At 47.3% G+C, this 23057-nt stretch overlaps 1 protein-coding gene across 1 annotated transcript; it reads right to left on the bottom strand.

Moving 5' to 3' along the window:
- Positions 1 to 11366: 11366 nt before the first annotated feature.
- LOC137866291 (dachshund homolog 1-like) lies at positions 11367 to 21709 on the bottom strand. The gene is made up of 5 exons (XM_068702089.1): positions 21568 to 21709; positions 19007 to 19154; positions 18111 to 18254; positions 17079 to 17147; positions 11367 to 12885 (listed from the first exon to the last, which is right to left on the bottom strand). Exons 1-5 carry the CDS (start codon positions 21700 to 21702, stop codon positions 12848 to 12850), a joined length of 534 nt encoding a protein of 177 aa, XP_068558190.1. The 5' UTR covers positions 21703 to 21709; the 3' UTR covers positions 11367 to 12847.
- Positions 21710 to 23057: the final 1348 nt, after the last annotated feature.

Raw genomic sequence — 23057 nt, 5'->3', positions numbered from 1 at the left:
CGGGTCTCGGTCGTTCTTTCGCTTCCCAGCTGATAAAAAAAGAGTCGCTGGATAAAACATAACAGGTAAGATAACGCTTCATTAGTGCTAACGGCCATGTTGGTGACGCGCGTCGTCTCATCGTGCGAGACGAGAGACGTAGGTCACCGGGAAGGTTTCACACAAAACTAACCTAAAAAGCAACCTGCAACTTTCCTGACTTGCAAAATCATCTTTTACATTGACAAATATCATATGTTGATGTTTGTGGCACAATTCAAAGGGGATCAAAAACATGATTCGTCTCTTGCAATTGTCTACCGTACATACATTCCAATACATGCGTCTCAGTCTGATATAAGGTCCCGCGGGGGACACCGGAAGGGGAGGGACTCTCTCCAGCCGGGCTAGATTTACACTGCGTTTAATAAGAGGAGGCAGACGACAAGATTTTCATCTCACATGGAATTCTGGGAACTGCAGTTCATCACACGATGATAGGTTTCTCGGCCGGGAGACTACAAGTGGATTTATAACCGCGGGGGGGTCAAAGGTCAAATGAAACATCAGAGGGCCGTCTATCTGTCCCACCTGTTAGACATCAAAGGGAAACCAGCCACGCTGCTCACAGCAACTGGCATTTAAAACAATTAAGTTTCCTGTCAAGTCCCTGTGATGAATTATCCGGAAGCTTTACCCGCTGTAATTCTAAATCTTCCCAACAAGTGCCTTTGTTGTAGAGAAATTAATGAAAACAAGATTGTCTTTCATAGGAGCTGATCTAACAGCGCGACAGCCAGCTGCTCTTCTTTGGGAATAAAAAACAGTCAGCATTAAACACAGCCCCGCACAAAATACTTCTTTTTTTTTTTTCACCACTCGTGTGGAAAACAAATCAGGCGGCGAGCGCAGTGGCCATCTGTTTTGTTATTTGATATGTGTGAATACATGTTGTAATGACTTTGTTTGTGAATCACTCGGCGCGGCAGAACACACGAGAGCTCTCGAAGTGCTGGAGTGTTCAAAGCTAATCATATAATTGGACACAATAGTCGATGACAAATGGAGACGCTTGGAGCCAGCCAGCTGGGGAAGTGAATATGTAATCATTGTAAAATCATATCATTTTTGCATATTTGAAGACAGCTTAATAGAGTTTGCGTGTCAGCACACTATCAAATGATGATCAGAGACAGCGCTGCTGTATTTGTTTTTGTGAATACTGCAGCGCTTTGTTGGACTACTTATCTTTATCGTGATTAAAAGGGTTTCTCGAGAGTTTCTGTCTTTCATGTTCATTTATGTTCCGCGCCGTTTGGAAATGTTGAAACAGATATCGGACAAACGACCCGTCTGAATGTTGAAAGAAAAGGAAATGTGGTGCAGAGAACGGCCTGCACCGGGGTACTTCTGCAGGTGCCAGGAGCTATGTGTAGAGATATAGTGGGGTAGCTCCTCTATACTGTAAAATATGAATTACAGTTACAATATATTCACACGCTGAGTTAGCTGTTGCACTAGTACGTGTTAGAAGTCAAAACTGTTTTAAAACAGATCTAAAAAGATACACGGTGGAAATAGTTAGCTAAAGTATTAGATACATTATGCAAATGTCTAGCTCCATGTCGCTCCAAGTTGTAGAACTACAAATGCAAACTTGACCAAACCAACCTAAACATCGACAGTCAAATTGTATTAAAATAACACACAATATACTTTTGTTGAATGCATGGTGTTTAAGTAGCTAGATACGAGATTGGGAGCATTTTAATTGCCTCTCAAGGTGGCGACGGTGAGCTGGCATCTTTCAGCTAACGGTGCTAACAGCGCTAACGATGCTAACGGTGCTAACAGCGCTAACGATGCTAACCGCGCTAACACTACACACTACGGCTTAAAGTGCTGACAGAGGCTGCCTGTGTTTACCTGAGGGGTACCCGGAGGGTGGATGTATACTTACCGCAAACGACGCTGTCGGGTCGGGGGCGGCGGTGACAGCTGTAACCGTCAAATGACAGCAGTGCAGAGCAGCGGCACGTGAGCTAACCAGTGGGGCTAGCTCACGTGCATTAACGTGCACTATTAAGGCACGCACAGAGGAGCAAGCACTGTTGCCAACTAATTTGCATAATTGTAAAAAGTGAGTAAAAAACACCCTAAATATGTTTAGAACTACAAATGTACTTTCTTCTGTTGATTCGTTTTTATTTTTGTTTTTTGCCATTGAAATAGGCCATCACTTCTTATGGAGTTTCTCTGTTTAAAAAAATATTCACCGTTACATCCCGCTCCGTAAGCCATGATCAGCGGCGGCCATGCGCATGCGCGATTCAATAGCAGTCGGACGCGAAGAGCGTCACCTTTCTGCTTAGACTTCAGCGCGAGCCTGTGTGAGTGCTTTAGAGCGGCCCCACGGTAACACCCGCTGCTCGTTCACGACAGTAACTGTAGAACGGTACGTGCTTTCACGACAGAGTCAAAACACCAGAAAAGTCTCCAACAACACCAGAAAAAGTCGCTAGATTTGTCGCTAGTGGCTTTTGACATAGGAAGTCGCCAAGAGGGTTCGGAAAGTCGCCATGTTGGCAACACTGAGAGTAAGGAGAAGCTCGGGAGACAACACACCAGGAGGGAGAGTATCTTCATTCTCTGCTCAGGTAGACGTGACTCCACTACATCTTTACATGGCTAACTGTTGTTTGCTGCAACTAAAATGAATATATCAGGAACACGATGGGTCAACGTATCCAAATAGAGTTGTGCATTTTCCTACGAAAAACAGCAACACGTGTAAATCTCTGCTGGTTACCGTAGACTGAACAGTGATCGTGACGTCACCCATTGGTGGACTGCTGTTTTGAAGCCTCAAGTTCGGTGAATTCGCCGTGGCCATGTTGTTGTTTTTTTGCAACCGATGAACAGAAGTTAACATATTTGACGTAGAGAAGCCATATACATCTCTGGTAGCGGCAGCGACCTGTCAATCACAGTAAGCCCCGCCCCTAAAGCATCCCCTGCTTTATGGTCTGTTTGACTCTAAATGGAGCATAATGTACTAAATGAACATCATGCTGTATTGAAGAAGACTGTAAACTAGAGATTGAGACCATAAACTCATGTTTACAATGTTTACTGAGGGAATAAATCAAGAGAGAAGTAGAGTCATTTTAGACTAGACTTCTATACAACCAGAGGAGTCGCCCCCTGGTGGACACTAGAGAGAATGCACTCCGTAAGTATGCATGTTACGTGACGAATAAATGAACAGTGACCGTCTCCTGTCTGAAAGATCGCCATTTGTTGGATCCACCCCCCCCCCCCCGCGCCTCTTGTGTGGGCTTTTGCGATCTTTATACTTCCTCGTTCATGATTACGTGGATAACATTAAAAATGATTTCGTGGGATACTTACGAATTACGACGCCTTCTTATTTGTAGGTGTAGCTACTAATGCCTGCGGTGTCAATGGGGGGGGGGGGTCGTTCTTGAAGCCTATTAAATATCATAGCGGCTCAAGCCCTTGTAATACTTTCATGTGACCTAATTTAGCTCATACATGTATACTATAACCTCAAAAACACACGACCGAAGCAGTTTTCTGTTTTTTTGTTGGCCACCCAAATGTGTTGTTGCGTTTTGAAACAACAACGGACACGAAACACGTCGCAGCTTTGGCTTTGAAGCGCGGCCCTGTCCACGTCTACCATACCATTAGCCTCCACGTTGTTCCCATTAGAGAGCACCAGGACATGAAAGAGAACCCCTAACGTTATATAGGTACCGTTCACATCCAGCCTCCCCGTCCACCGAACGGCATTAGCGGCAAGCAGCTGCCTGCATTTACATCGTTTAGCGTTTCTCTCAGGGCGCTTTAATACACTGAACCTCTCCCCTGGTAAACTTTACAATAGGATGTTGAAGGATACTTCTGGACCGCCGTGGGAAATGAGAGGCACATGTGCGTGGATGTAGCGCGCCCCCCCCCCCCCCCCGTGATGCCGAGCTTAAGGGCTGCACAATAAGACTAATGGATTCCTTTTGCGGACCAAACTAGGCTCATGAGCTATTGTTCTTATCGCTGTACAATGATATCTTGCGTGCGCAGTAGGAACCGTGTGAGGTAGTCCTTCTGCTTCGCGGGGTGGTGGCTTTGCTTCGCGGTTATCTCTTCCTCTTGGCAGCGGCAGTCTGCTCCTGCATTGTCTTTAGTCTCCATTAAAAGGAGATAATCTACGGCAAGAGTTCCAAATGCTACTAAACCGACTCCAATTGACCCCGCAGTCAGCGGAGAACGGGGGAAGAAGAGGAAATGTATGGCCTTGATTACAGCTGTGTGTCTATTTCAGCAGATTGTTCTGCTGCTGATTCACACACACACACACACACACACACACACACACACACACACACACATACACACACACAGACAGCCACCATTAGCACGTATAAATAATGTAAGGCCCTCATCTCTCTCTGTTTTTATTTATTTTTTTCCAACTCTCTACTCAGCTAAGTGCCTGCATGGAAAACCTTGGCCTCCTCCTTGTCAGGTTCTCCATAGATTAGTATAAGATTTATTTTAAGTCTGTAAAGCAGCATGTTCCTGACGAGTGCTCCGCGCAATGCACGTGGGAACGTTTTTAATTGTATCATGCGAAGTGGAATGGGAGCTCCGGTGGTGTGGGGGGGGGGGGGGGTCCGCGTCAGGTTGTGTTTAATATTTAATCCGGTCTCACTTCGGTTTCCCGCATGATCCGCGCTATCGTCACGAGCGGAGTGAGACAACGACGTCTCAAGGCGGACACGGAGACACGAGTGAAGACGCCGCGGGTACCGGGACGCCCGCCTCTGCTCGTTGAGGACTCCACTCGTGGCCCCGCCCCTTCTCTTGACAAGGCCTGGGGGGGGGGGGGACCCATCGTGGCGCTGCCCCCCCCCCCCAACGGCGAGTGATACCACGGCGGCTAATGCTTAAGAGTGTGCGTCTAAAGAGGGCTGACTGACAAATTCGATGGGAGAGCAGGTGGAGAGGGAAAGGGGGAGGACACGTGTGTTTGAGAGAGAGAGAGAGAGAGAGAGAGAGAGAGAGGCCTCTTCCCTCCCTCTGTGTGCACCTCACGTTCTCCTCTCCCTGAGCTCAATTACAGGATTGATACTCAGAGAGGAAACTTCATCATGTCATACAGATGTCTTCACCGGGAGAAAAGAGGGAGACGACGCATGTTGTCGTTTAACGTGACACCATTCCTCTCCCGTTCCAAACAAACAGAACGAGAAACAGTCCGGACTGTAGATTTCATTACGGACCCAATAATAAATACGGAGCGCCGGTAAAGAGTGGGGGGGGGGGGGGGGGGGGGGGGAATACTCACTGACGGAGTAAAGGAACCGGAGGCGGCCTGTTGGAGAGAGAATTTAACAATTCTGCTGAGTGAATTAATCTAAAACAATAACTTGTAAACAATAATACTCTTTCAGCGAGCCATTCATGCTCCATCATAGTAAACGTTCTTTACAACCCAGACAGCTCCATAAAGTGCTTTAGGCATCATTGGGCACAACCGTCATTAGTCAGTGCCTGTGTGTAAAAATCTGAATATAAAAAAAAAAATTCAAAAAAACCACGGCGTCGGCGATGCGGCGCAGACACGAGAGCCCGTATCTATTTTACAGCGTTTCATTTCAAACGTGACACGAGCGGAGGAAACGCACTCGGCAAAACAATGGCCCTGTTTTGCTTTAATTTGATTAGGTTCTTCGTCTCAGCGAATGCCAAGTCCTGTTTTGCCTCAAGAACATATCTCTTAATCACGTTCCATCCAGGCTGCGTCTTTCATCTGAATCTCACAGCCGTGGCTCACGCCCAACTTTATTTCACTGAAAGGTAGCGGGGAGAAAAAAAAAGAAAGAGAAAGAGAAAGAGAGCGCACGTACACGTGCACGCGCACACGCACACACACATCCAACGAGGGAAGAGGGGGGGTATACAATGACAAAAGCCCGGCTCTCATCTCTGTCACATAAAGTGATGTTTTGTGTTTAGCTGTGTGTGTGTGTGTGTGTGTGTGTGTGTGTGTGTGTGTGTGTGTGCGTGTGCGTGTGTGCGTCTGTCTGCAGGGCTCAGATCCATGTTGTTTGGTTTGTTTCTCCATTAAGAGAGCTGTAAAGGAGAAGGAACAGATGGCTGCTGGCCCGCTCTGTCCTGCATCCTCTCACAACTGCCACACTTCCCGTGCGTCCATTAATCTTCCCTCACTACTCCTGCAGCACAACTTTATTAAAACAACTCAGGAGAGAGCGAACAACAAGCCCGCGCAGCTGTCAGGAGCAAAAGACAGAACCATTCGTCCACAGAAGAACGGCCTCGGATTCCTGGGCGCATCTGTAAAACAGCTCGGGCAGAATCTGGTCTGCTTTGAAAAGCAGACTCCGCAAAGCGCTCACTGTGTAGAGGGGGGGTGGGGGGGGCACAATAAATGCTCATTTGAACGCAGCTGGAGCGGCTGTTGTTCGCGGAGTTCATAGGCGTAGTTTGTCAAACTCAAAACGTGTGAGGCCCGAGCCTGAAAGCCCGGGACGGACTTCTGATTCCGTACGCGGGACAACGCTGCGTCGTAGCGATGTCCCGCCCGAGGGAGGACAATCCCATAAACACAAAATCTACTGTGATGTTTGTTTTGTTTTCAAATATTAATAAAACAGTTCCCCCGTTAGAGGGAAATCAGAGCGACCTTCAGCACACAGAGCGAGAGATAAATACCTGAAGCCGTACTCATCTGTTGTCTGATTGTCCTCACAGAAGGAAACACACTATATATATATATATATATATATATATAGAGTTATTTTACATATGAACGTAGCTCTGTCTGCTCCCTGCACTCTGTGTCCGTAGCAGTCAGCGGGTAAATTGAAAAATCAATTCCAATTTAAATGATTGGAATAAAGAACTCTGGGAGCAGGAGATCACAAAAAAAAAAGAAGAAGAAAAACTCCTCTTCTTCTTCTAGATCCCCTTTAATTGGAAAGTCATTTCTTCAGGGTATTCTAATGGTTCTGAGGGAAGATTGCGAAAATAAAGTTGATGAGCTGTGTGTGTGTGTGTGTGTGTGTGTGTGTGTGTGTGTGTGTGGGGGGGGGGGGGGTTTAATAGCGCACTTGTGTTGGTGTGTGTTCGGCTGACCCTGTGTGTTTGCTTTGCTCTGCCACACAGTATTCGGTCTTCCCCTCCCTCATGACAGAGGCACCAAATGAAGACTAATCCAGAGGGCTCACACACACACACACACACACACACACACACACACACACACACACACACACACACACACACACACACACACACTCCCTCACGCCTGTGGTCACTCGTCTCATCCATCTGCCGTCTGGGGGAGTGTCGGTGGAGGGGGGGTGGTGGTGGTGGTGGTGGTGGGGGGGCTCTTGGGTCAAACTAAATTAACCATCCCTCGCTCACAATTGTAAAAATGTAATTGAGTTAATAGAAGCAGCCCTGGTGATTTGGATGCTCCTGTGCGCCGACTCGTTTTGTGAAAGCTTGCAGACGCCACTTCAGACGTGGAGCGTCTTCAAAGTCTCGCGTTGTATCGATGCGTCGTGACATAAAGTGGCTCTGTGGTTGTAGCTAATTTAAAAAATGACAACAGGACTACGGTAAGTTATTGATATTGTAAGAACCCTTTTGTGTTCATTTTGTGGATCGACTCCCTTTATTGATATTTACTGTGATGACATAATTCAAATGGTAATTTTATACATTGAACGGTTTAAAATCTCCTTATTTACGAGGCATGTGGAGGGTAGGAACTACTTAAAGTGGCAATAAACCATGTTTTTATGTTAAACATGGATCTGATATCCATCACCCGACTGTTCCTCGGTTCTTCTGAGCTTCCATTGTTTGGGGTTTTTACGGCGCTCAGCCTCTCTTATCGGTGGCTGTGCTCCCGTTGAATTGTCGAGCCAATTTTAAGCGAACTTTTGAAAAGTCGCTAAAAATGAAATGTGAATCAGCGGTGTGGTTTGGTGCTACAACCTACGCCGGGCTGTAATCCACCAGAGAAGAAGAAGAAGAGCCTCTACTAGAGAACAATGGAGAGAGGTCTTCAGGACCTTTTTCATTGTTCTTTGGTGTCCGTAGACGAAGACCAACATTCACACGTATCCGGGATGGCGACAGCAGAAACGTTTTCATAATCCACTTCAACTCTTTTTCAACAAAAGTAAAAACTACGAGCAAATTTAATTTTTTCCGCAGTTGAAGGTTTATCGAATTTTGCTGCTTTTGTTCTTTTGTTTTTGTTTCTTTATGGCCAAAAAAGCTAGAAAACAAACACTGTGCTTTGTAACCAACAGACAAAGTCAGCAACTAGCTGCTGAACATCACCAGATCTTTACCTCAGGAGGTGGTGATGACCAAAAGTGGAGCTAAAAGAGAGTGAATATTGGACTTAGATTCAGTGGGTGGCCAGGAACAACGTTAGATGATGGCTAATGTTTCTCAGTGTTTGTTCGATGTGTAGCGTGAACCAACAAGTTCACCATTTCAACTTAAAACGCTGCTCCCAAGCGGCCAAAAAAGTCATTTTAAAAATGACTTCCAGCATTAAAGTTTCTGGCAGTCAGTGAAAGTAGAACAAGCTGGACTTCAGCCTCCGTCACCCGCAGACTGAGAGGAGCTACGGTCGCTGGCCGTTACAACGAAGGCCAGGATGTTGAACCATTACAAGATAACACGCAACACATTTAACCCCCGTCATCTCTGCACCTCCGTCACCCCTGCTGCTGAACCATCATCAGCTCAGCACGTCTCAAGTGTGAGCCTTAAATCGGCCCCGTTGTAGTACATCACCAGGGCGTCTCCTGTTACTCCATCTACCTTCCTTTGCCCCCCCCCCCCCCCCCTTTCATGCCAACCTGGTCCGAGACCTTTTGCGGCGCCGCCTCGTTGACATTAAAGAAGCACTGCGCCGAGACATTTCCATTCAAGAAACTTGTTGACATAGTTGTCGGACGTCACAAAGAGCCCATGTGTCATCTGGAAAAGGCCTTATGAGAGTAATGGAGATGTTAAAGGGCATGTTGGCCCCCACAACACCACAAAAGGATGAGAGGATATGAACACGCCTTGACTGAAAGGAGAGAGAAAGCATGATAAAAATACATTCTCTAGAGAGAGAGAGAGAGCGAGAGAGAGCGAGAGAGAGAGAGAGGCGCTCGGCTCCATTTCCGCCTAAGAAGCGCAGAGTTAAAAGGTGGACCCTGTACAAATGAAACTCAATTTCACGCCACATTATCCCTCCCTGTTCTCTTTCCTGGCTTTCATTTTCATTAAGACCAGAGACAATCATAAATTAATAATTACTGCCGAATGTCTAAGCGCAAGGCCGCCGTCCCAGCCCTCCCCTCGCCTCCGCGGTCTTCCATGTTCGCGCTTGCAAAATGTTAATTTAGGTAATGTGGCCTGGCCCTTGTCAGATAAAACTGTTTTGTAGTTTGGCTAATACATAATGGTCTATCTGATTAGGTGACATTAGTCCCGTCTTTCAGACGATCGGGCCTGCACCTTGCTAATGTCTCTCCGCAGACTCGGGGCACCGCTCGGTTATCAAGAGACACGCCGCATTACTGCTTTCGCTAAATGGCCATCTCCCGGTCGCGACGACGTGCAGAGGAATTAGCTCGCTCGAGGTTAACAATGCCGTTGAAGTATAAATACGACTTCCTTTCCTTTCCTCTCGTGTAACTTTTCTGTCGCGTCCTTCAAGTAGAACTCGTGTCAGGATGGACGCGTCTCTCCGGCCGGTCATGCGAGCGCAAAACAACAACGAGCGATGAAAAGGAGCGGCGGGATCAGGCGGAATGATCCCGTCTGGGCGGCGTCTTCTCGAGCACACGTCGAGCCGAGGAGACGAGAGCACCGCGGCTCACAATGTGCACTCGGCGCCGTGCGCTCCACTCGGCGACGCAGCAAACGCGGCCGTAATGCACATTTGGTATTTAAAGTCTCCGTGCCTCATGGTCATATTTTGTACCCAATTGAATTTATTACAAAAATGTGCAGTGATATGAAACATGTAGCTGCGGGGCCTCTTCTCTCTCAAGATGCCGGCGCAAGAAAAAAAGGGCATCAGATGGAGAAACAAACAGCATATCTGAGGAGCGGCTGAGGAGCGGCAGGGAGAGGACGGCCATCGAGTCGTTAAACGGATGAAGTGGACGTCGTGTCAGAGTTGCTCTCGCTCCGGAGTGAGCTGGAGTTCAGCGAGGAGTCGAGACAGCCGGCGGTCGGGTCTGAACTCGACCGGAAGCATCGCTCTCGTGATTGATTGCCCCCCCGTTGTTCGTCATATTGTTCTTTCAAGGTTGATAGAAACTTTAACCTCATTTTTTAAATACAAAATAAATGGGAAAAAAAGAGAAGAAAAGCTTGAAATATTTCAGGCCTTGAATTTCCACAATGCGGCATTGAATTATGCAGCAATCAGTCAATTATTCATCTCCGTGGCTGCGTCACGGCCACGCTTTAAAAAAAAAAAAAAAAAGAAGCATGCAGAACGGGGAGTGGGCCCAGCGTGCTGTGTCAACACATTTCACTCAGAATTGCTTACTGGAGAAAATTTGTCCCTCAATGTCGATTCCGTGCTCTGCGGAGCGTTTCTGGAGCCGTACCTGTAAACAGTTGTTCTGAAATGATCCCCGAGGATAACGACCGGCTCTCCGGAGCGCCCAAAACAAATAATGTCGCCGTGAGAGCGGCCGGCGAGGATTATAATTAAAAAACAGAAAAACGAAAAAGGACGTGCCGGGGAAAAAAAAAAGAACCCCCCCCCCCCCCCCCCCCCCCCCCCACCCACGTTAACAGAACACAGTTATTTGACAAATAGCTTCATAATTTAACTCCCTGGTTGTTTGAAGCCAACATTAACACGCGTGACCCTGCAGCATGTACCACTGCAGTTCACTCTGTGGTGATGTATGGTGAATTAGTGTCACCCTTTGAAGTGCGCATGAAATTTACGGTGAGCTTGGTCACACCCTCATTTGCATAGTTTCTATAGCATTAGCCTATACGTAAAACCACACACACACACACACACACACACACACACACACACACACACAGTCAACGACACACTTTGCATCCGCTCAGTGGAAAAGGAAAGATATCACTTTCTTTTTTTTTTTTTTAAAGCCAATAACAACAAGCTGGTTTCTTCTCCTCCAGCACGCCTGCAGTGCTTTTTATTTATAGGCCGTACATAATCCGTAGAAAGGAGTTCGGAGACGTTGGAGCGTCAGACCGCCGCGTTCTTCTGTGTCGAGCTGCATCTGGAAACGTTAGAAGTGCATCCAGGGCGACACAGAGTCTATCATCAACATGTTAACTTTATTTGAATTTGAAGTACAATGAAGAGATGATTCGAGAAGCTATATATAAGTTATCAGTGACAACAGACCTATAGACACTCCATTGAGAACAGAAAGGAAGAAACACATGGTGGACATGGGACACGCCTCCTCCTCCTCCTCCTCCTGATTGTAACACATACGGTGGAGCTGCTCTGCAGTTAAAGGACTGACATCAGCTGAAGTCCAGGGAATATACACAGGTGGGTTCAGCACCGAGATTCAAAAGTAACGTGGATATCATAAGTTAGCGTGTTCTTCTTTTCTCTCTGTCATCAGGACCTCATGAAACACGAAGGAAACAAAAGTGTCTTTGTGTCTTTCTGCCTCCGAAAGTTGCGTCACGACCGTTTTGTTTCGTCTTTTTTTGACATTTTCTTTTTTAAAAAGCTTTGACAGGCGCTGATTTCGAGTGCGTCTCATGACAAAAAGAAAAAATGTACATTAAAATTCCAAGAAATATTACCTCTGTTACAAAGATTACAGTACTATCGACAGCAAAAGTCTTCCTTTTTGAAAGTGAAATGTTCGATAATTAATGTTTTCAAAATCGGCCAGGGCTCGAGTGAGTCAACCCCGGCGTTTGTTCAGCACAATATAGGATTTATTAAATATCATAATTCCAGGACAAACATTGACATGCCTGCATGCTTTCTCACCAAAATGGCAGCTATAGGAAAGAATGATGGCTCAGAAATAGAAGAAAAACAAAACTGTAGGTTTATATAAATGTTGGTACTGTTTTTGCCTAATAGCTCTACTGCATACACAATACCTCTTAAACGTTATATACACACACGCTGGGCAGAGGGACTCATCATCATCATCATCATCATCATCACATCTCGTATGTACAACGATGGTAAAAAGGAAACTTGATTGTATTGTCATCTAATTTAGAAAACATGAAAGTCAAACATCTTCTCTTTCGATGAACACACGGATAGATTCACATTTTTTTTTCTTCTCTCTCTCTCTCTCTCTTTCTTTGAAGGTTCATCTCAACGCGTCGCTTCTCAAAATTCAATTTGAAAATACAAAAAAAAACAAAAACTTCAGTCGAATTTCATTTTTCGAAGCTTTCTCGCTGGCTGAGATGCAGTATAAAAGTCGTCAGTGCTGTGAATTAACGGGGTTATTACCGACAGTGTACCACGGGTACTTTATTTATTTATTTTTTTTTTTTTACTGTGCTCAATGTGTTCTGTCCTTCACGTTGGCCAACCTGCTACTGAACTATCTCTGGGAGAGGAGAAGACTTCTCTACATTCAGACTCGAGCTCCTCCAGCATCTCACTGACCTCCTCCAAGCAGCTCGACCTCCTCCCAAAACTAAACCAGCCTGAACCAGGGCTCCTCACAATCTTCACGGGTTCTCTTTTCTTTTGTCGTTGTTGTTGTTTGTCTGAATGTTTTACTTCCTCCAGCTCCTCGAGGTCTTATCAGTACATCACGGTGGTTTTCAGGAACAGTCTTCCATCTGCAACAGAGGACACACAGGAGCCAAGGATTAGCCGACAGCCGACACGTCCCGCTGAGCTACATGCACTATTCAGGGTGTTGGACGGGACGCTGACTTCCCTCTGGTCTTCCACTGTCAGCGGCGCCGCCACGGATTCACAAACCCGATTTCGGCGCCGGATTACGCGAGCGGCCGTGACCGATGAGATTAAACGTCGCTTAATCCAGAGAAGCGGTAATGCGTGATGGTGTCAGGCGGAAAAGACGACCAAAACGGAGCCTTTTGTATCTAAGTGCTGCATGTTTCACTACTACGATCACCACACCGCTGCATGTTTCACTACTACGATCACCACACCGCTGCATGTTTCACTACTACGATCACCACACCGCTGCATGTTTCACTACTACGATCACCACACTGCTGCATGTTTCACTACTACGATCACCACACCGCTGCATGTTTCACTACTACGATCACCACACCGCTGCATGTTTCACTACTACGATCACCACACCGCTGCATGTTTCACTACTACGATCACCACACCGCTGCATGTTTCACTACTACGATCACCACACCGCTGCATGTTTCACTACTACGATCACCACACCGCTGCATGTTTCACTACTACGATCACCACACCGCTGCATGTTTCACTACTACGATCACCACACCGCTGCATGTTTCACTACTACGATCACCACACTGCGGGCGTCACCAGCGGTACGCCGCGTGCGTTTGAGACGTCTCCGCTGATGCGCCTGTTTGAACACGGGGCGCCGCGCTCGCGATGTAAAGCGCTCTCTTAAGTGACACTTCCTGCGTGGAAATAAGTGTTTATTGGAGACGGCAGACATTCCCTCTCCTGACACCTCCAACCTAACGAGCTTTGTCCATTTCCCGCCGTCTCTCGTCTCGAGCGTTCGCCTGAGCGAGCAGCGCCGCTCCGACGCCGAGCTGGTGAGGAAGCATCTGTTAGGCGCGGCTCAGGAGCACGTTTTGACGTTTATTACCTGAACATTTTGCTCTGCCGTGTGGGGGAGGGAGGGAGGGGTGGGGGTGGGGGAGGGGGGGATGCCTTTGAGGAGCACACCTCTCTGTGGCGGCGCGCCTAAATAATTCAACGGTGTAAAAAAAAAAACGAGAGGTTCGGCGGCGCCGGTTGTTGGACGTGACGCGAGCCGAGCAGGACGTAGGAGACGACGCTCAACACGGAGGACACGCCTGGTTTACAACGTCTCAGAGGACGTTATTAAAAAAACATCCGTCCCTTCCTTCTTAGTCACCACTTGTGCTTTAATATCTATACATTTTATCAATTAGTCCTTATTAGTCTGTGTTTTATGTTTTGTCGTGCATGGAGTGGAGACAACAAAGGCTTGTTGTGTGTGTGTGTGTGTGTGTGTGTGTGTGTGTGTGTGTGTGTACAGTGTGTGTGTTGGAGAGGAGGAGGAGGGGGGGAGGGGGGGGGATGCACAAACACACAGGCTAATTACCCAGCACTGCCGTAGGTCTCAGAGGCATTGCACTATGGCTGCCTCTATTCAAGCAACAACCAGCGAGTCCTGTGTAAAAGTCATTACAGCATGAATGCAGCGCTACGAGGAACAGACAGGCCGACGAGTGTGGGCCCTCACACACACACACACACACACACACACACACACACACACACACACACACACACACACACACACACACACACGATCCCGCGCTCTTCTCAGTAGTCTCTCTACCGGTCTGCTCCGGCTTCACAGCTGGTTTGTTTTTTTTCCGTCGGGGCGTCACCGGGAACGGAAGCCGGTTCTCATCACCTGACGGATGACGTCATGGAGCGCGTCGTGGAGAGGGGGCGTCGATTGTTCCGATTCAAATCCGTTTTTTTTTTTTCAAATGCAAATGTTGAGCCATCTTCAGCGGACGTGTGACGTCTTGACGCGCCGCGTTTATGGAAGGCCCGCCTCATTAAAATATGTTAAAAACTTCAGCATTTCTATATTCAAATCAAGATGAAAAGTTCATTAAAGAGAATAAATATTTCATTAGATGCTAAATAAAACAAAGGGAATTTTTTGGCTTCTCTCAGCACAAAATTCCTTTGAAAGATTAATTAATACATGTAAATTATGCAAATTATGCCCATGCAAATATTTTATGAAGACAATTAAGGGATCCATTAATTACAGTCTTTTTTGCTTCAGTGACATTCATTCATTTAATTTTAATTTCACTTTAACTGTTTTGATGTTTAATCTTGCAACAAAGAACTTTATCTCGGCGCGCAGGGGTCGTGTAAACTCGCCGAACACGTCGAGTGGGGAGCGGCGGGGAACCGGAGACGATACCGGGGGGAAGACGCCGGCGTGCGCACCGTTGCCAGGCAGTACTGGCGGGGTACGAGGTCCCAGCAGCTCGGCTGCCTGTGAAAAGAGCCGCGCTTCCCTCTTGGACCCGATTCAAAACACTGTAAAAGCAATTAATAAACACAGACTGTGTTAATATCGCAGAATTAGAGAAGTGTGACAAAAGACAAATAGAAATAATTAGTTCTCTAAAATTATGCCCTCATTATTTTTTCTCTCCCCCCTCCCCTCTCTCTCTCTCTCTCTCTCTCTCTCTCTCCCTCCTTCTCTTTCTCTCCCTCCATTCGTTTGGGAGTCGACAATATACCCACACATTCCTCTCGGCTTCCATGCGAGTGATAGGCTTGTTTTTTTTTTTCCTCCTTCTCTGCTCGTGTAATTTATCAACATCATTTTTTTTTTTTTTTTTTGCCGTTGGAGGTTAATTATACAGCGAGGCTCTCAGAGTGGAGCGGAGGAGACATGTGTGGCAGACAAACGCTCCTCTAATTGAACAAAAACAGAGAACGCAGTCCGTTATTCAGGTTCCCTCCTCGTCCCGCTCTTCACGGCGACCATCAGGAGCGGCGATGCGGCGTTCCTAACGGGGAGTAAGATCCCAACCAATGTGCTTCATTTCAAGTCTACATTTAACCGGGACAATGGCGCTGTAGAGGGTGAAGCTTTAACACATTTAATTTGACACAATTACAGTACAAAGAGGGCCAGCTCTTTATATGAGAGTAGAGAAATTATAGCGCTTAAATCACACAAATTTGGTATGAAATAGGAGGCTATAATTAACGCTGTATCTACAAGTTATCTTTTAAACGGTGACATATGGATTTCCTTTTTTTGGACATCAAACTGGCTCAGATCCCCGCAGTGGCTGAATGACATTTAATTAAGGAGGAGTCACCATTTCACTTAGTGCTCTGCCTTTCTTTTTGCCCTTTCACAAAATATCAGTTCAAGTGGACTAATCAAACATTAAAGAGTTAAAGAGCCCGACGTGTTCGAGCGCGCGGAGAGGAATACTTTCCACGTTTCACGGCGGATTACACGCAGCGGGCTTTCTTCTTCTTCTCCTCCTCCCCGGGTAAATCGGGGACCCCTCCCACCGATGAGGGCGGTTCTGAGCGGACGCTGCCGAGGCGTATTAAAAAAAAAGGGAGACGTCGGAGTGATAATGAGGACATTCAACCTCTGCAAGGTGTCTTGTATCTGGGTAAACACAGATAGCAGGCGGCCCACGGAAGGTTATCGCCGGAGCGCCCTTCCCCAAACACATACTGCACCCCCAAGGCTAACAAACAAACAAACCATTAAAAATGTACAAGGCTTATTCATAAAATGGATTGATTTGCCCCGTTTATTGCTATCAAAGGGGGGATTCCGCTGCTTTTTTTTTTGGCGGTTTTATGACTCATTAATGCTTCCTGAGCTGTAAACAAAACACTTCTCCCGCTTCTTTCTCCGCGACGTTCTGGCTCCGCCGGTTCTCCGTGTCGTCTTTTATACGCGTTTTCGAAAAAACACAAAGCTCCGCTTCTGAAAAGCGCCTCGGCCGCTAAAAGTCGAGCAAAAGAGCAATATTATTCCTACGGAAAAACCAATGATCTTGACCTAGTGCTGCGGCCCAGATGGTGAGCTGTATGCCTGAACAGCAGGCACAGTAACACTAATGTTCATAAACTGAAGCCCTGTGTGTGTGTGTGTGTGTGTGTGTGTGTGTGTGTGTGTGTGTGTGTGTGTGTGAGAGAGAGGGACAGAGAGAGAGAGAGAGAGAGAGAGAGAGAGAACGAGAGCAGGAGTGAGAGCCAGAGAAAGAGAGGGAGATTTATTGTCTCATCTGAGCCCCTGTACCTTGTATTGTCCTTTCAGCATCTGTTCTTCCACTGCTGCGGTCACTCTCCATCTCAGGGGTCAGAGAGTCTGAGAGAAGAGAGGGATCACCGCCGTTAAACATCCTGCAGACAGCCACCCATCACAGCGCCGGGCTCAGAAACAAGCGGCGGCGGCGGCGGAGCCTTTATTTGTCGGGCCGTATCTGAAGCGTGCGCGTTATTAATCTGATCGTTCTTAGTACACTCGAGTCCTTGACTCGCCACTTTGGAATCAGCATTTAAACACTGGCTGAGGAGTTGGTGGTGAAATGTCTCGCGTCTTGTAAAGGTGGAACGGTCCTCGTCTGATTTACATTTTGTTCCTGGTCTCAGAACTCCGTCCTGTGTGCTGCTGCTGGATAGCGATGGCCTGATTTGACGCATTAAAAAAAAAAGAAAAAAAAAAGGTTTGAGGTATTACCGTGAAAATCTTCTGACACGCCGACAGTAAATCTGATTTTATGAGCTCAGCGTGTTTTGTATGCAAGTCCTAATCTCTGCAAACGGACCGGCTGAAGGTAATGAACGACGGCGTGCTGGAAGTGCTTCAATATGTGTGCGGTTAGTTACTTTACTCCTCCACCGATGATTGAAGCGCTCTGAGCTACCGTTACCAGAGCTCCTTCCCACCGTCGATGGACGACTTCCACTGTGTCATATTCACGACGCCGAGGTGTGTCATCGTGAACGGACGACAGAGCGAGACGTGTGAGGAGGAGCTGTAGTGAGCTTTCTTTAGTTTTTCACTATTATAATCCATAATAGTCTCCAATCCACAGAGGACTATACGAGGACAATAATCAACAGCAGCAGCCCGGGTGCACAGGGTGACACAACGGCATTATTTATCACTTCTATGAACATAAGACAGCTGTGCTAATCTTATTAGCATTGCTGTGAAATAGACTCTTGACAAAATCACATTTGGAATGGACACATTTGCCCACCCCCCCCCCCACTAGTAACCCCACCAGATGTCTGAAAAGTGCAATGTACAGTCGGAGCGTCTGACCGTTGAGTGACCGCATGCTGTCGGAGGGCGAGGGCTGCTTCAGGGTCTGCTCCACCTGCTCTCTCCTCTTGGACTCGTACTCCAGGGCCTCTTGGAGTTTCCTCTTGGCCTTCTTCTCCTTCTTCAGACGCTTCTGAACGATCGCTGCGACGGGGGAGACAATCGGGTTATTGCAGCTGTTGCTTTCTAGCAGGGCGGGGCGGAGAGGGGGGGGTGGGGGGGGTGGGATGATAAAAAGCTAATTCTGTAGAAATCTAGCACACTATATTAGAAAAAGGGAAATCAATTAAACCTAAATATTTCATAATACATAAAGATCCTCCATAATGAAAGACAATACCGACTGCGCCTTAACAAACCGCTGGAGGGAATTGAAGCAAATTGAAACATTTATTGGGATATTTTTCATGAATTTCTCTCATTAAACATAAACGACACAGTTAGCATATGAGCTTGATGCATTTAACATGAGACCGAGGGTGGATTTCTCTAACTTAATGTGTATTTCCAATTATGTCAACTGACTGAGAGCGCTAAGCAGATCGCTCTGTGTGTGTGTGTGTGTGTGTGTGTGTGTGTGTGTGTGTGTGTGTGTGTGTGTGTGTGTTCAGAGAAAGGCAGCGGCGCGTGTCGGCGTCGCAGTTAAAGAGACATTAAACATACATGCGGCGCTTCCTGTATGTACATTCAGGAGCTACATGAGCGCAGGCCTGCGTCAGTCTGGACTGCGGCGGAAAAAAACAGAAGTTTACACGTGCACACACACACACACACACACACACACACATGCACACACACACACACACACACACACACACACACACACACACACACACACACACACGTGCACACACACATGCGCATCCGACAGGGGCGGACCCGGCACCGGGCAGTACCTCTGTTCTTCTGCTCCATGGCGAGCTGCTTCTCCAGAGTCTCCCTGAGCTCCCTCTCTCTGAACAGCTCCATCTTCAGCTCCGTCTTCTCCAGCTGCACCTGCTTCTCCTGAGCGCGAGCGTTGTCGATGGCCACCTTGAGCAGGCCCTGCGCACACACACACACACACACACACACACACACACACACACACACACACACACACACACACACATATATATGAACACCTAGGGATGTACAGAAGAGGGGGGGAGCAGGGAAACAGAGAGCGATGGCGGCTATTGAAGAGGAAGTGACAGTGAACCACACTGCGGTTCTTGGTGAAGCAGGACACAAGGGCCCACAGCCGACTGCTGCACCACCTTTGCTGGTCCTTTTTATCCGGGTCAAATCTCACAGGATCTAGCACCAGAGTACCAATAATCATTCGTATTCTAAATAACGACAGGTGATGCGATAAGAGCGCTGGGAATGCCTGACCCCTCTTGGTCAAAGCGGTGAAATGCGAGAGTAGATAGAACCGAAAACCCGGAGAGACGATCCTCTGAGCGGGAGGGTCGGAGGAGAAAACGTTAGAGCGGCGGAGGAAACGCCGGAGCTCACCTCCCGGTCAAAGCTCCGGTCCACTAAGTAGAGGGTAAGAGCTTTACAGGCAAGGGTCAGCCTCTTTACTCCACACACGGACTCTTCATGTTCCTTCCTGTGCTGACGCTTGTTACCGGATCGTAACCGACAGATACAGAATTGAGTCAGGCACATGTTCGAGCTCCTCGCACGCCGTGAATGAATCATGACGAGTGTCTCATCGTGTATCAATTACATTACCGCCGCTCCAAACACACTGGTGGCGGTCCTGGAGGGTGAACACACTGGGCCCTCTCTAGCTGTACCGAACGCCGCCGCCGCCATTTTTCCTCACAATTGCTCCCCATCCGCACGCAATTATATCAGACGCGCTGGGCTATATCTTACTAATTGTCGATTCTTCTGACCCCAATTTATTCTAAGTTGCTTTATCTTCATTTTCTGCTTGGTTTCATTTTGTTGATTTGTGTATGAATATTCAGCGCGCGGATCATTATCAAAGACGACTCGGCGGAGTGTCGGGAGCTTCGCGACGGCTTTACTCGTGGCTTTCTAATTACCACGCAGAGCCAGAGGAGAGGCAGGACTCTTGATGCCAGCGGTGCAAGTGCAATGAGAAGGGCAGCAGTGTGCACACATCATTACACTCAGACAGAAGGCAAATACATTCATCTTTCTGACTGGGGGGGGAGGGAGGGGTTGGAGCTGCAGCCTAAATGGTGCTCTGAGTAGACAGGTGTTGTTAAGGTATGCAGATTTACAGTTGAGTGTATCTGGAGTCCTGATGTCCATGTTAAGCGTACTGGCGTCCACCTATTGGACCGTGACTCTCAGCACGGGGAGCGTTCACTCGTGGAACACTACGGCTTTAGAAACACCTGCTGAGTTTTCGCTTTGGGCACAAACGGTTTTTACCAATTAGGTCCTCAAGCCTCGACGACAAAATTGCTAGCTTGTTAGTGGATATTTAATTGACACACCTGGTGATGGTGTAGTTAGTTGAAGTAGCTAATGCGTCTTGGTTAAAGTTACTACGAGGAACTTTCATTTTGTGTGGGTTTTGGCGGTCCCTGTGGACTAAAGTGGTAGTGTGTTTCCGAGCACCAGAGTCCCTTCAGAAAACCTCTCATTGTACTGCAGCAGGCGTCTGACAGTCCGCTACGCTCACTCCTGCTTCTGGTTTCTCCCGGGCCTCCCTTCCCTCCAGCGGGCCCAGCGATACGGCCTGGGTCTCCAGCAGCGTGGCGTCGGTGTTGGCTACCAGTAGGGAGCGCAAAGCCTGGATCTGGGTAGGTCCGCGGTGTCAATCATTAGGAATAACTACGTAGAAATATCCCGTCTTCTCGCTCATAATCATTTTTTCTAATGTCGGTCATACAGACCTCCGTTTCAAGTTTCAAGTTCCCCGCAACAACAAAAGCAGAAATCTTAAATCAAAGTCGCCTTACAGTTTGTTCGCTGATCTTTCAAACGAATCTCACACTTTGTTTTAAGCGGATGGAGTTTACTAAATTATCAAGGACAACAGCCGTTGAAGGCTTTGATGGAAGCTCGTTAGCGGACCTTGGGTTAAGGTATCCGAGGCGATGAATGGGTAGTGTTTGGAAAAGAGTGTAGCACCAGTTAGGTTAATGGCAAATTTGCCATTAAGCAATGTTCTCTGTTTTGAAGGAGACGGGAGACGTCAGACACCCTGAACGTATTGTGCATCCCGACCTCAACACTCTTACATTACGCTGCGTGTTAACAAAGTCACACTCGCTTCCTGCTGCCTGTAAAGATGTTCAAAGCTGTTTAAAGAAAACTCCGCAGCTTCACCGCAGAAGAAGTCTTGAGCTCAAGAAATATCGGCAATATATAAACGACGTTTAGAACTTGACAATGTTCCGGGCCAAATGAGATCTTTTGTTGCGTAAACCGACAGGAGACGCTGAACTTGCTCTTCCGGAGGTTTTGTCCTAATGTTGTACTATACCTGTATGTTGGTGAGGAGAGTCTCTATTGACGACAGGCCGTCTGGGAAGAGGAATGGTGAGGGGAAGCCAGGAGGCAGACCCTGCCCGGCCAGTGACAACCTCTCGTAGCTGTCTCTTGCTGTCGGGGTGCACATGGAGTTGTCCTCTGCAAAGAAACATTAGAAAATGATTGATCATTCATAGAACACTATTTGTGTGAATCTAAGTGTTAGAACATGTGAGCAGTTTTTGCTGATGCCGACACACATTGACCCTGATTTACATGGAACCAGTAGCTGGATTATTGATCTCCAGCTCCCCCTTCCTCCCAGACAATATAGTGGACTGGCTGGCCCCTCGGAGACCCCTTTGTATTGCTTCTTCTCAAGTGTGGGGTTAAACAATATCTACCGGGACATAAATCCAGCCTCCCCCATTTAAGAGATGTCATGCCGGACTCCGAAATCAGAAGCAGGCCCGGCGCTTCAGGACCCCAGAGGGCTCCGGGCTTCCTTTTGTGTACGCACGCACGGGCGCCTGTCAAACCTAAGATGACATCATCCTCCATTCATCACCGGCGGAGAGGGGTAGGGCCCTGCCATCTGCCGTCCAGCCTTTCTCTCCACCAGGCCTCAGAGGAGGAGAGAGGAGCCGAGGAGGGAGGAAGGGAGGGAGGGAGGGAGGGAGGCGAAGCGGCAGACACGGATACAGCCTGGTCAAACTAAAACAGTATGTCTGACACATGTTGTGTTTGTTTTTTTGTCCAGTGAGCTTTTATCAAGCCAACAATTTTGTAAGTGCTACCATCTTGCAGAGAGCCGGTTTATTAAACACATCCAGTCTAAAAATGAAGGAAAAAAAAAAAAAAGAGGTCTCTGCAGGAAGTCTGCGCCATCAGCTGTTTAATTGTTAATTCCATGGAAAGGGTGGGAGGGGGGGGATAAAGTTTTATTTGTAACATGGAGCGCTGGCTGCCTCGTGCACGGCACCTCTCTGCTCTCATCCAGTATTCATATCTGTTTGTGTGGCAGGCGGAATCTTGTACAAACAGCGGAGTGGAGCCGAAACAGCCCCAGCCCTCTCCCTCCCATCAATATTCACCGGCGCTCGCCAAGTGCTGCGAACAGCTGGTCTTACATTAATTAGTTTAAAGTATTTATTTCACCCATCCTCAGAGCAGATTGAGCAAAAACATTGGAGATTATTTCGAGCATCTGCAAATGCCCTGGAAACATCTCGGCGCCAAAAGTCGAGTGTTAGGATTCACAGTTTAGGTTTGTAATTTGAAGGAGGAATTTTTTTTTTTTTATCTTCCATGACGGGAAGACGGTGAAATATGAAATATGCACCGCTGGTCCGTGGAGAGAGTAAACAACCTTTTCTCCTTTTTTTTTTTTTCTCTCAGACGGAGTTCACTCCTGTTGATTAATTAGAATGGATGGTTGCCTAATGGATTAAAATTTGTTTATAATTTGACTTCATAAAAATAATGAATTGCCTACTTTTAAGA

This window comes from Cebidichthys violaceus, unplaced genomic scaffold (genome assembly GCF_023349555.1).
Source record: "Cebidichthys violaceus isolate CVI_PGR_0920_01 unplaced genomic scaffold, fCebVio1.0.p SCAF_80, whole genome shotgun sequence".
Classification (NCBI taxonomy): Eukaryota; Metazoa; Chordata; class Actinopteri; order Perciformes; family Stichaeidae; genus Cebidichthys; species Cebidichthys violaceus.
Note: the sequence above shows the minus strand (reverse complement) of the source record. Positions and strands in the feature narration are given on the sequence as shown.